We start from the raw sequence: 14,955 nt of genomic DNA on the forward strand, positions 1-14,955 counted from the left end.
TTCCCTGACAGATTAGACCATTATCTCTGTGGAGTGTGAATGAATCACTTGCTGCTCATAATAACATAATGAGCCTATTGCAGAGGTGGGATTTAAACGTATGGCGGTTTAATCGAAAGTTTGGGTGCGTTGTGAGTATCGTCCATACATCTAACAACCAGAAGATTACAGAGGAAAACAAATTCTTCGGTTCACTGCAAAACTACTGATTAATGAGTTACAGTCAATGAGTGAAATAAATTTGCAGTGTTTTTTTTTTAATACAATTTGTCATGATTTATGTGGTTTTGACAATGAAAAACAGGAGAAAATTGAACTATAGACCTTTTGACCAAGAGGTTTAAAAAGGTAAGTTGCATAAAATGAAGCAAATTATCTGCAGAAATACTACCTGTATATGATAAAAGCCACACAATAGTCATTTCCATTAGTTGGATTATTGGGTAGGTGATGGAAATGAACTCGCACATACAGCATCTCCACATTTTTATGGTTTTATACCTAAATAATTGGAGCAGAATTAAGCTTTACCGATTTGGCTATAATTCAGACTAATGCCATTTGTAGTCTACCCTCAAAGTAAAGGCCAATTAACAAAAAGAAGCTTTAGTGAATAAAGCCATATTTATTATTCCATCTACCCTTTTGCACCTGGAACTCTGAACCAGTCCTCCTACCCTTTTTTTCCCTCTCCTTTCGATAGGATTTAACAAAAGACTCTCATTTGCGCTGCTCCAGTAATGATCAGCCTTTGTAGTTTTGCCTCTAATGTGACAAAAGAAGCTCAGACATCAATCAGTTTTGTAAAGAATAAAAAATAGAAAAATTGCAATGAAGCTTTGACAGTGGAAGCAATGAGAGTTGTCTCTATGGGTGACATTGTTACACGTGTTGTACAGTTGAACCCACTTGAATAAATACGGAGCTGAGTAACTATATCTTATTAGATTTTTGTAGCTGATGCTGTGTGCTGATTTTTTCCAGACATTTAAAATCTGTTTTAAAACCCTTGAATTTCCTCTAATTTTTCATGCTTAAAGCCATAGATTTAAATCTTGTAGCAAACATTAATTGTGAATTAAAGGAAAATTATTTTGCTGCATTTCTATTCAGCCCCCTAAGTCAACACTTTACAGAGTTTCCACCTTCTGCTGCAATTAAGTCCTTCTGCAGTATTTCTTTAACAATTTTAAATAGGTACAGTAAAGATCTTTTTTGCATGTATTTTTTTGCAAATAATCAAAAGCTCAAACCCTCTGACCAGTTTCCATGTGGTTGAAAAGAAATTGTCCCCACAGCATAATGCTGCCACCGCCCTTGTTTTTTTTAAAGGAAGGGGAAAGACTGCCGATGCTATCTCTGAAGTGTTTGGGGAATTAGTTACTTTCGTTTGCTAAACCTCTGCATTCTTAACAGAACAGCCGCATTCACACTGAGGTGAAATAATCCATAGCTGGGCGCTGCTTAGCAATTAGATGGTTCCCAAGGGCAATTGATTGCAGTGGATTTAATTTAGAGAGGAGTCTGTGTAAAGAAGGTTGAATAGAAATTATCACCTTTCCTCTCAATGATGTACACCAGATAATAATAGATTTTTTAAAATAATCTGTACTTATTTTGTTTGTCACATTAAATATACAAAAAATCTCAAAATATTTGGTTGAAATGTAACATCAAGTGAAAAACCTCAATGGAAATCAATGTTTTTCAAATGCAGCGTTTATATGAAGATTAATATTTACACTATATTTTGTGTGTCATGATGGGTTCCCTGTTTGTATTCTTATCCTTTCTTTTTTCTATTTTATCTGTAGCCTACATCACCTGATCTTTTTAGCGACGGGAAGACTCCTTTTCTGTTGATGCAACTCTTCCTACCATTCACAAAACAGACAGTCAGTGCCAGCTCTGATTGCACGCAGACACTATCAGGTCGTCTGTACACGTGAGCCCGGACCATTAGCCTTGCCCTGGCTGATGGGATGTAGGACAGTGTAGCTGAAAACAATGCAGTGTGGTTAATCGATCCAATCAGAACCTTTTAATCTAGAAAAACTGACATGTGACTGTAGGGAGTGAGTCAGAGAGCACTTTTGCTTCTGTGCTAAAAAAAAAATTTTTTTTTTACCCCTCTAAATATAGGGGTTGGAATAAGTAAAAATTTCTTTAAAAAAAAATCAAAAAAAGAAATAAAAAAAAAAAAAAAAATATCTTTAAAAAAAAATCAAAAAAAGAAGAAGAAAAGAAGAAAGAGAAAAAAAAGGTTTGGGCAAGTGCTTCATGATGAGGGCTTTAACTGAACTTTTATCTTCTTTTTTTCCCCCCAAAAAAACATAATTCTTATTAGATTCAGCATTGTATCTTGTGTTTTATCTCTTTGCCAACTTTAAGCTTTTCTTCTTTTCTGATTAGTTGCAGTTGGTAGTCCAGTTTCTGAAAGTGGAAGTCAAAAAAATGCTAAAAACCTTTCACGTAGTTGAATCCTTGTTACTATGTCATGGTTTCTAACTGTAAATAACTACTTTTTCGTTGTCTTACCCCAAATAGTGAAAACCTCCTGTGGAAATAATCAGTATATTGCACCTATGTATAATTTCCAGCAAAAAAAAAAAACACAAAACTCTTTGGTAAAGAGGTTACTAAACTAGGTTTGAGTGTTTAAAACAAAAAATGGACTGCATTTTCCTTTGCTGTTGCGGTGGATAGTCTATATAATAAATTTTTAAAGCTTTCCTTTACCCTTTAATTTGGAAAATGGATCAATAATTTAATATAGGTCAATATATTTAATATTTAATAATTAATGATAAATACATTTATGATTACATTATGACTGCCTCGGCCTAGCTCCTAAATGGGCGTTGGCCCACAGGGCATATACGCCAGTACGCCCAATGGCCAGTCTAGCCCTGGTTGAAAATGACACCATCCAAAACCTTAAATAATTCCTCAACAGGGAAGGTCCATTCAGACTTCAACTTTTGGACAGTTTGCCCTTTATACACAAAATAAACAGCTGTTTAATCCATTTAGCCTAAATACAGGGTTTATGCTTTCCTGGACAGAACTTAGCCTGTGATCCGGTTTCTCGGAGAAGAGAAAAGACAAGGAGCCTCATTCATCTTCAGAGGTCGTTATTTTAAAGAAGGCACTAGTAACCTGATCAGAGTTAATCTCATCAACAGGATGAAACAAGAATTGATAACGAGAGAACTTTTTAACTTAAGGTAACATTAGCCTTTCTGCTAAATTGTCATTTCTCCAAGTTTCCAGACAGAAAACACCATAGAAAAATTGACTCTTAGTTTAGGATCTAATATGACTACACTTAGTCTACATTTGCCAAATTAATTTTCTTTATATATTAACATTTGTGAATGTTTGATTTATTTCAACCAGGACATATAAAGCTCTTAAATAGACGATATACTTTCTATAAGTTAATGAATTCTGCTTCTTGATTTGCAGCTAAAATGCTCCCAACTCAAATGTAAATAAGGTTTTTCCTGCCAAGTATTTAGTAATGCTCTAAATACAGCGTTAAGAGGTACTGTGGAGGATTTTCCCGATCTTTAAAAGTTTCATCCTCTCCACTTTAAAAAAAAATGCACATGCACAACCCTGTACCCGCTCCCAAAAGAGAACGCCTATTAAACTCATGCAAGAGCATGCACAAGCTCATTTCGGCTCATGCACGCTCCGTTTAAAAGTTGCTCCTCTTATAGCTCATACCAGCTTACTGTGTTCAAATATCCGCCCTAACCCCTAAATCCTTCAATAACTATATAGAGCGAGGACTATATAATGGATTATTATAGCAAACTCAGCTAACTGACCATTTGGACAGATGATCATTGCTTTTTGCTCCCCGTTGGTAACGTAACTCCTCGTCCGTGCGGTGCCTGTGCCATGAGGTAGCAACAGCGGCCCGCTGTGACAGCAAATCCCATAATGCTTTGCAGGGAGAGCTCTCCACACATTTTCTGTTATGACCCTCTGCCATTTTCAAAGAACCGCGGTGAGAAAGGTGAGCTTCAATGACTGCCTGATACCGTAGCTCACAAGAAATACGCCTGAACGTACGCATGTGCAGAAAAAGATAGCAAACTGGACGCGCATTTAGGAAGGCCTTATGTAAGCATATCACCAGAATGATTGACAACTAGGAGGACCACTTATTTAGATGATCCACCCTTTAAGTGTTTCTGCGCATTTTCTCATCCTGCCTCTGGTTCCTTTACTTGTTACAGTGGAAACCATAACCTGTTGCTTTAAACTAACCCATGTTTGGGTCCACAAATATTTGACCCAACAGTGAGAAAGCAAAACCAAGCAAAAAGGTTCCTTTTAGCCATGAAGTTTTGTTTTGTTTTTTATGAAAAATTACAATAAAGTAGGTTATTTTAGCAAAAAAAAAAAATGAGATTATGTTTTACAATTTTAAACAACTTTGTAAAGACTTGGACAAAGAAACGTGACAAATTGTAGACAAGCAGAAAAAAAAAACTTCTTAAAGGAACAGTAAATAAAAAAGAAAATCAACAGTGATAACCTGTGTTCACAGGTCAAAAAAATATAAATAACCTCAAGCAATTTGCATCAAACAAATATAACCACATTTATTTAGAAAGTATAAAATTTCACACTATAAAGGCCACTTTTCAGGGTAAATCTACAACCTTTCGCAGTAAGATTTAAAGACAAATCCCTTGTCCCTCTCAGGTGGTCTACACACGGTCTAGTGTGGCAAAATAAATTGATAGTAGTTGTTCTACTTCACCACACCAAGTAGTTGGCAATAATTTATTCATACAGGAAAATGGCAGAATGACAATTCCTGAATCTGTAGACCCCACAGAGGTGAAGGTAGTCTAAACGCTTCTCTTTTCTAATCAAACGGCTTACAGGCACAGCTGGACTTTGCAGGCACTGTTTGCCTTCTTCTGGGAGACTCAGAAAAACAAATCTGCAGTTGACATTCTTTACAATGGCACCAGTCAGGCCACAAGGGCGTCCCCCATGGAGAGAGAGAGAGAGAGAGAGACAGAGAGAGCATCCTCTGTTTGCACGGCCCTGTTGTCGGAGGGCGTTTGGCTCAACGCAGACCGCATCAGGGGGTCCAGACTCTGAGCAAAGTTGTCACATTCCAACTAACTAACCATGACGTGGTGCTCGATGAGGTAGAACAGTTGTACCAAAAACAAAAAAAGATTTATTGATGAATAGTAGAAATGAGTAACAGTCACATCAATAAACCTAAGAGTGGAGTCATTGGGAGGGAAGGGGAGGAGTTTGGGGGCGTTAACGTCACATTTTAGCCACATTTTTAGCACAACAATATGTAGACCATGTATGGATATCTGAAAAATCCTTTCCTACACGCTAACACTCTTCCCTTCAAGGCAGAACGGCAGATTGATGTAAACCTGTATCGTTAAACCTGCGACCCGGTGGGAAGAGTCCAGTTCTGACAATACTTGCTTCGGTTATCTGCGCGTGGGTCGCCTAACCTTTTAACACTCACACGCAACTCAAGAATCCAAGGAGAAATGTGGATGTGTCAATAAAAGGGGCAAGCGAAGGTGGACCCTCGTCACGTCTGAGAAAAACCCCATCGTGTTCGTTGGCGACCCTGGAGAGGAATCTGCGACGTCCCTTTCTTTGAACGCTCCCATCAATCCTGAAGGCTGGAATGAGTGAAGCGAGCTAACTGGCTCTGAGCTGGGTGGGGCAGGGTGAGGCTGGGTCGGGCCGCAGTAACAGCTGGATTCCCCAGCCCCCCCGCCCCATGTTTGGACTAGGACCAGCTGCTGCCCATCAAACCCCCTGTCCCGCTGCGTGTGATGATGCTGTCTGTGGATTTAAGGAGCCGTTCCAGGCAAGGTGCGTTGATTTTGCCCGGCGGCGGTCCTCTCAGCACAGAGTCCGTCTTAACGTGGCCATCTGTGCTGGAGGAGACGGCACTGTCCTGCGTAAGGTCTTTGTCTCCGGGCAACAGCGCGTGCCTGGGACCAGCCTGGCCCTCCTCAGCCGTGGGGGAGCAGATCGGCGACGTGTGGAGCCACTTCAGGTTGTTGGCGGAGTAGGCTTCAGGTGGAGTCAGGTCCGTGACCCTCAGAGCTTTGGTGGCAGCCGGAGGATCACTGTGAGAGACGGAGCTCCCAGCAGCAGACGTCGCCGATGGCGATACCTATAAGGAGATGGAGAGCAAAATCAGGAACCACTGAAATTTAAAACCATATCTTTTATTTTCTTGTTTATTCAGTTTGTTTGTTATTTCTTCTTAAAACAGGTAATTATGCTTAAACAGTTGAAAGGCTGCTCCTACAAAAAGCTATTAGTCTGAGTACACTGGCCTCCTTAGTTATTGGCACCCGCGCTGAAGGTGCGCTGATTCTATTAGACTTGTCAATAATTATGAGGATTAAGAAATATCAGCCCTGTTCGACAAAGCAGTGGGACAGACGGCTACATGAGTGATGTTTCCCCCACTTCTTTTTTATTATAAGTTACAACAGATGGGTTTGGGAGCATCTGTAAACATTAACGTTCAAGCCGCGTCACGCTCAATTGGATTCAGGTCTGAACTCGCCTCTGCTTTGATCTACATCTTCTGCTCTATTGTGCCCTACAGGTCGAGGTAAGATGTTCTTCTTGGATTGACATGTATTTAGCTTCCTGCATCTTTCTGTCAGTTATAACCAAACTAAACCCCACAGCATAATGCTGCCTCCACCATGTTTTCAGTGTCAAGCTCAGTGATACTTTTTTAAATCTACTTCTTGAAAAAAAAACACTGGCAGCCTGTGAGGGTGAAAATGTGACCAAATTTATTCTTTAAAACCTGGGACATAATGCTCTTATTTATGGTTGGACTAGCTTAACATCAGGAAGAAATCCACACCACTTAAATGCCTACGATTCTTCCAGGTATGCTGAGATCTTTCAATGCCAGCAAAGGCCACTCCTCCAGTTTTATCTTTGCTCTTGTGTCATTGTTAAAAGCGAACCTGAGACTCGGTAGAAAATAGCTTTAAATCCTTCTTTTCTTGTCACAGGGCTCTGATCAAATAACAATGGGTATTTTTGTCTCCCCCGTGGCAGCCCTGTCAATCTTGGCAGCAGCTCATGTCTTCTTGAGGAGCTCTTACACAACAGGGTTGTTTTTATATTTCAGAAAAAAAACTTTACCTTAAGCCTTTTGCTGGGCACAAGTCCCTCTGTCTGGGTGGTAGCGTGCTGTTCTTGGAGTTTCACGTGAGGGAACCAGCTCTTTAACATCGCCTCCATTTTCAGGATGATATCAACATATTTCTCCCTGCAAAACAGAAAAACAAAGAAAGAGAGGTGGATTACAGAGCAGACAAAGAACGGCAATGTTTAGTTTTACTATCGTGCATGAATCTCAATCTGCAAACCATTTCGAAGAACTGTTCTCTCCTGATCAAATGAATCCGGGAAATATGCAGCGAGACAGAGCGCATGTGTGTGTGTATGTGTGGAAACAGTCTTGAGTACATTTCTCACATGTTTAGAGCTCACACGTGGCCTGACGTGTAATAGCTCTGCTTGTGTCTAAATATAAACACCAAAGCCACACGGTGTCCAACAGCGTCATTGTGGAAATAAACGAGATGATGTCGTGGGAGGAGGAGACGGAAGGAGGAGAGTGAGCTCAGAGGAGCACCGACCAAAGCAGATGGCAGGTAGAGGATTAACAGTCATCATTTGAGCCACATCTTAATGTTATTGTTCTCCTTGTGGAAACATGTAAAATTCATGTGAAAGATTATCTCTTAAACCCCCAAAAAGTTGCTTTGATCCGGAGCTGGAGGGGCCACCAGCTGGTAACATGGAGCAGAGAGCAGGGACAGGAGGGAGGGGCTGGGTCCACCTTCCAGGCGCTGCCCTGGCTGTCTGTGGGATGCAACCACACCCACTCTTTGTCTCCTATATGAAGGCAGCAGCTGGGAGAGGTCTGCGCCGAACTCAGCAGCATACATCTACGCTTCACCATCACGGTGCATTCAGTATTGATCAAACAAATATCCATACGTTTATTTTTACCAATATAACTGAACAAAGCTTGGACTTCATGATATGAAAGGCGATCATATTACAAGGACTCTTACTTTCTCCTTTGAAGGGGGGGTGGGGGGTAATATCATACTCCATTACACCGTCTGGCCAGTGGAGAGCTAATCAAGCGGACACAAGCGTCCCTCTCCCACCAAGGAGCATGATACATTTGTAACGAGATGGCCGGCTAAAGAGCGGCTCAGTCGTTTCTGCAGTAAATTTATCCTGAAATGCGTGTGGGGGGAGCGGCGGCCTGCTGTGAGCCATGTGTCACACACATAATGGAGACCACTTAGAAAGCGGCCGGATGTGCTTCGCCTCAGATCCTCAACCAGAAAATATAAGGGGAAAAAAAACACATCTAGCTAAGGCAGCATAATACAAAAAAAAGATGATGATGCAGGAGGGTACATCGAGTTCTTTGGAAAAGTTTTTATAGAACCGAGACATTTTCACATTTGATCATGCCTCAGACACATACTTCATCGTATTACATCAGGGTTACATATGTGACACAAAGCAGCAGGTCTTTTTATTTCCTTTTAAAAATAGCTACCCTTGCCAGGTTTGTTGCATGAACAGCTAAAGGTATCCTATGTTTTGGCTGAACTGTGGATCCATGCAGCTCCTCCAGAGTTTCCATCAGTCTATGATTGATGCTCTTCAAAGCTACTTGCTCTGGTGTGTTTGCAGTCATGTAATTTTCTTTGCATCATCATGGATAATATATTGAAATATGCTGGTTACAATCCAAAGATACTGATTTATAACTAAACTCCACTTAACAAATCTCCAGAACTTTGTCCCTGACCTGCTGTGATTCTTGGTCTCTGTGATGCAGCTCTGTGATGAATGTAATTAAAAACACAACACAATGGAAATTAGGTAACATAATGCATTTTACTCATTGGTATAGAAGTAAACGAAGTAAAGAAGACTTATTTGTTAAAATAAAAACTGTAATTTTCTTTCAATTTTACAGTTTTCTGTTACACTGTGCTGATCTGGGTTCTAGGGATCTAGAACCTTGATGATCTACATATTTGTTTCTGCTCTCAGTCCAGGTAAGTAAAATCGGTTGAGACTATTTTTAGGGAAGAAAAGTATTTTTACTGATATAAATCTTAGAGAGAAAATTTGTTTTAATCTCTGAATATTTATTTATTTTTTTATGTTTTTAAATAAACAAAACAAAAACACTTTTAAAATGGATGTAGGTTTATTCTATGGGATATTAATATATATGTGAGAATGACTTTAAAAAAAACACCAAGATTCATATCTGGTGAAAAGTGAAAAACACTTTTAGTGTCGTCCTGTTGTGGAAACTCAACATTTTTTCACATATTTGTAATTGTTCTAATAGAAAAATGAACAACTGCTGTTGTCTAGACCACAAAATCAAGATAAAATAGGATGAAATTTCTGATTGCAACGTGATCAAATCTGAAAACAACCAGGGGGTATTCATACAACTGAAAGAAAAAGTATGCTGTGAAGGGGGAAATAAATGTAGACGGTTTTTAGGTCAAACTCACCCCATGAAGGGATTCTGCAGAACACCCATGATCCTTTGAATCCTGTCCATAGCCACACTCTCCTGGAAACTGCTGAGCCCTGGAAAAGAAAGAAAAGCTGCAGCGTGAAGCACGTCAACAGAAGGACCCCAAGTCTGTGCAGCAGATGGGCTCTGGGAAATGTTTGCATGAGGGAACAGGCTCCAAAGCTTCTGTGAGCAACCAGCGCGGGTCACACAAGGTTGGGTCAGACCAAGATCCCAAACCGAAGCCGTTTCAGAGCCTGTCTGGACACGGCCGTTATCTCCCAAAAGCCACATGTAATGCCGCTCTTACTAAAACACAAACAGCAGCTGCTTCTCTGGTAAAGCGTGGTACAGTATGTTCCCACTCACTCCTGCCAAGTTTGCAGAGAAGTGTAAAGAGAGAGGTTTCCTACTCTCTGTGGGTTAAATAAAATCATTCAGGACTTTCTTTATCTGTTGAAATACTCTGTCCCTAAGTGAGCCTTCACCAAAACGATCCCTGTTACATACACAGAGAAGGTACCACCAATTTGAATTGTGGTTAATGGATGGTCCAACAGTACCATGTGTCAGACATCACACTCTCAAATCTCAGAGACACTTTTTTTTTTCTTTCCACAAAGATCAGCATGTTGTCTGTTCCCTCCATTGTTTTTTCTGGGAAACATGTCGACACACCAACAAACTGCAGTTTCCATACAAACAAACTCTGCTATAATTTACTGCTGGGGGGCCAGAGAAAAAAAAAAAAACAGGTTTCAGATGTACAATGCCTGTCCATTTTTCTCTATTTCAGCTCTAACTGATGATCAATCAGGTCAAAAACTAAAAAAATCCCTTTCACTTATGTAAGATTCTTTAAAAATAAGAACTTCTATCTGTAAACGCATCAACAAGCATTGCTATAGGGATAATAAATGGAGATAATCTCTAAATTTTCCTGTATTCAAAGTTAACTAAAAGGAGGACAGAGGACAAAATGGACTGACTTACTTTCCTTGTATCTCCCCGAACGAAGGCCGTTCAAGATTGATGACAGAGGGTGGATGTAGCATTGAAGCTCCATGCACTGGAAATGATAGAACATTGATTTCAGCTTTAAAAAAATCAGCTTGAGTAACAGAAGTCAAATATATAACAAGCTTTATTATCAGATGACACAATCTCTGGAGAACAGAGGTGTTTAAGGGGGAGGGTCAGGTTTACAGGAAATGTCAGAAAGAGCTGTATGGGGGTGGGGTAATCTGGGTGATAGGAAATGTCCAAGTTTTTCTGACATTATCAACCACCTCCTGTGAGAACCAAACAGCCACAGAGGAGCTCACCTTTTTGATAAAAACTTGATCTTTCTCCAACATGTTGGATACAGGCTGCCGGTCCTTGCACTGCTCTCCTGAGGAGCTATGGCGTCTCTTCGCCGCTTGAGCGTTCGTGCAATTCACCTTTTCTCCGTACTGCGATTTACACAGTCCATTGTCAGAGTCTCTGTCCGAGCTCACAGCGCTGCGAGGAGAGCTCCTGCTACCGGTGACCTCGCAGCAGTTATCCTCCCTCAGCTCGCCACTCCTCTCAGGTGGAGACGCTTCTTTCTGGACGTGCTTTGCCGTGCAGTCCAGCTCTGGTTCGCTCTCATTCTCCTCTGTGTCGCTGGCCAGCCAGTCGATGGAGTTGTCCGAATCTGTAGCAGACATCCTCAGCTGCAGGCTCTAACCAGCATTGATCATCACTGACCTGGTGTGAGAGAAAGATTCATCAAGAAAAATGAGCAAGGACAGCCATGGTTGAAAATGATGGCTAAAATATCAACAAATCAAGGCTGGAGCCAAAATAACTGCCGGAGCGTCCTTGTCTGAGCAACAAGGGCTTGTTGAAATAATAACAGTCATGAAAAGTCGACTAAAAACAGCAACTCTGAGCAAGTAGAGGTGAAAGGGGACAGAAAAACAGATGCTGGCAGTGAGACCACAATGACCTGCTTGTTTTTGCAGATGCAACACCTGAGCTGGTAAACACAGACCAGGCAACATCACAGAGAACTACAAAAACATTCCCAACAAAGTCCTCAGAGCTACACGTGTCCAAACCCTGTAAACTGTGAAACAAGAAGAGTTTGACACACGCCAGGCTGTGCACAGATCTGACATTGATTCAAGGTATGGGAGAAAATTCAAAACTGTAAAACTTTTTGGTTTCCAGGGAGATCCCAGGCATTGAGAACAAGGTACTAAAGTCATTCTCCCATCTTTTGATTTAGACTAACATAAAGATTAAGGGGTTAATGTGAATCTCCCTCTCATACGACACAGATTTTAGTAATACTTCAGCTCTTGAAAACATAAAGCAATTTTATTAAGACTAACCAAAGACCAGCATTCGCTCTAATTAAGATAAAACTGTATTCAGACAACTGCTGGTTTGTAAAGCAGCAGAATGCAGGCTAGTTACAAGGCAGACAGCCCTGCAACAATACACATTTTAGCCAATTATCAAAATCACCTGCAGCTCTTTTGTTTCAAATAACAGTAATTATATTAGATTCTACCTTTTTATTTTTTTGAGTGCATGTGTGAATACTGTGGTAATTTCACTCAAGGTTATGATAGAATAAAGATCCCTGGATCTACCAGCACCCACATCGGCTCAGACATTGTTGGGTTCCTATAGAGGGGGGCGGAGGTCTGGACTGGAGTCCTGACCTCTTAGAGGGAAACAAAAGACAGAATAAAACATCAGCTTGTTCCCTATTGAAGCCTGTCTTGTAAACAAGAAAACGCTTCTCTTGGATGCTTAATTGCTTGCCAGGGCTTCGGCGTGTTTCCTTGGCGATAAAAGGAAGTGAGAACAGCTCCGATTTTTTTTTTTTTTAAGTCTGCCATGTCTCGGGTTTCCTGTGAAATCTGAGGGTTAGAAGAGGTAATGGCTCACAGGTTCTTTGTTGGAGGAATCTGATCTAATGGTCGTAGAGCCAGTGTGGAGCATAGATGGTTCGCTCATTCAAAGAACCAAACACAGGCCTTAAAATAATGCCTACATTTCCTGCAAAAACTAAAAACATTAAGAGAAATCGGGGGGTTAAAAAGATCACGGAAAGCAACCTGCAATGGTGCAGTTTTACAAGGATACAATGAGAACCATAGTAACACAGCGGGCAGTTTGAATCTTTTATCTAATCTGGAGTGCCCACTATCAAAACCTTCTGTTTTGTAACAGGGGATGACAAACAGATTCCTATACTTCCTGTGACAAGAAACCTCATACTGCATAGCTCCACTTTTCTGTTATAAAACAAAATGACATGTACATTCATTACAGCTACAGAAAAGCCAAACATCATGCTGGTGCCACAACTTGTTCAACCACAGATTTGACATAGTTATGTAACCAAACAACTTGCCAGGTTTTTCACAAAGATCCAGCAGCACGGGACTTTATAAAACACCTCAACACATCCCTACCTACACTTTCTTTTATTTATCACTAAGAAAATATATAATTTATAAGATATGTAAAATATCAGACAGCCTTAATGATGCACACCTGGCCAGGTAAGGCCCCCAAACGTGAAAGATACCCATCAGTTACCATAATAACCCTTTATTACATAAAGACATCACTGAGATTAGGAGGGAGAGACACTATAATGATTCACAGAGAGGGGGAGAAAAATCAGATAAAGTGAATGAGGACTGTAGAAGACACAATAGACTTCCTCATCGCTCATAGTAAATTTGGGAGCGCGCTGTTAGGATTACATAATTAGAAAAAGAGAAATCAAATACTGTCCAGTCTCTAAACAATTCAGCCCTAATATATTTAACATTTTATTTTATTATTATTGCAATATTTCTGTGAAATTCCTCCAGATGACTTTTTAAATAGGTAACCTTAACCTTGCACAGATTAAATAATGAAGGTATAATTAGGATGAGGAGCGCAGATCTACCAACCTTCCCGGGATGCGGCGGCCAGTCGTTTCCTCTCCTCCTTTGTTCACTTTATGAATCCGGCCAGGAGCGTCGGGCAGAGAGGAGAAGCAGCTGATGTGCGGGACGTGTGCAGCGTGTGAGCGGTGAGGCAGCAGCCACGGCCAGTAATCAGCCCCGTGTTGCTTCTCCAGAAGCAACGTGTCTGAGCGGGCGGGGCCAGCGCGCTCCTGCGCTGCCATTCGCCGCTCCGCGGGGCCTCGGCCGACGAATCGCCTCGCCGATTCGATGCAGCCGCGAAGCAATAGGAGAGGCCGGTTTACATATGCAAATAGCATGGAAATGACACAAACACGTGGACACGAGGATCGGTTTCCATTTCAACAGCGGGGCGAAAAGTCAAGCCGGGGCTGCCCCCCCCCCCCTCACTGCGCACTGCACAGGCATTCAGCGTCATGATCATCTGGATGACGACAGAGGCGTAGCCAGACATTTTTTATAATGTATGCTGATGGGTGGCCAAAAGTGGATAGGCACCAGTTCCAACAGGAACAAGCACAACGCCCATATTTCTAAATAAAAACAAACTATAGTTTCCTTCAGCCTTTGCTAACAAATAGATGCAGATATTTAAACATCACTCTAGATAAAAGGTATATTGGATAAAATTCTTTCAGGTTTGAGTTCTGGAGCGAACATCTTTTCCATCGTCATTACTTATCTACTTTTATCAATATCATTCTGCATTAAATTGATATATACAAGTACTAATATGTACATAAATTGATAATTTAATACGTTTTTATTAAAATAGGTATTTACCAATGGTGTAACTATCGGTAAGCAGAGACTGCAGTTGCTTAGGGGCCCCTGACCTCTTTGAGGCCCCGTCACTGACAGCTGGTAGCCCCCCTACCCAATTGTGGACTAGGACGTCTCTTTGCAGATGTAATGGTGCGAAAAAATCCTCTTAAACCCACCTGATACAGGATTGTATCTATACCCCAACACATAGCAGATTTCAACATGATGGTGGGCCGTTTAAACATGACACCAATGGCAAAGCAGACAGTGGTACTTTTAATTACTATGTTAATAAGAGTGTACAGTTTATTAGACGGTTGGCAAAAAAATACACTCATATACTATGTTACAAACCGCAGTAAAGATCTGAAAAGAACCATGTATTTGAGTATTTTATTTTTTACAATACGACTTGGAATTATGGGTAATTCAGAGCGTAGATTTAAACAATAACCATTATGTGCAATGTGTTAGCGACGATGGATACCAAAAAGAGGTACTTAAGCGGATTCCAGAAAAGGAAAAGGAAAGAGCTGCTGAAGGAACGGATAAAAAATTCCCAAAATAAACACGTTTTTTAAAAGAACTGAAGAGGGAGAGGTGGAC

The 14,955-nt window shown here is 40.8% G+C and overlaps 1 protein-coding gene across 1 annotated transcript; it reads right to left on the reverse strand.

The window, feature by feature from the left end:
* Positions 1-4,593: 4,593 nt before the first annotated feature.
* On the reverse strand, positions 4,594-13,722 carry LOC107099235 (circadian-associated transcriptional repressor-like). The gene is made up of 6 exons (XM_015397289.1): positions 13,570-13,722; positions 10,948-11,353; positions 10,616-10,691; positions 9,618-9,696; positions 7,192-7,318; positions 4,594-6,190 (listed from the first exon to the last, which is right to left on the reverse strand). The coding sequence occupies exons 2-6, from the start codon at positions 11,311-11,313 to the stop codon at positions 5,798-5,800; spliced, it is 1,041 nt and encodes a 346-aa protein (XP_015252775.1). The 5' UTR covers positions 11,314-11,353; positions 13,570-13,722; the 3' UTR covers positions 4,594-5,797.
* Between the last annotated feature and the right edge of the window lie 1,233 nt (positions 13,723-14,955).

The sequence above is a fragment of the Cyprinodon variegatus genome, unplaced genomic scaffold, assembly GCF_000732505.1.
Source record: "Cyprinodon variegatus isolate N-32 unplaced genomic scaffold, C_variegatus-1.0 Scaffold849, whole genome shotgun sequence".
NCBI lineage: Eukaryota > Metazoa > Chordata > Actinopteri > Cyprinodontiformes > Cyprinodontidae > Cyprinodon > Cyprinodon variegatus.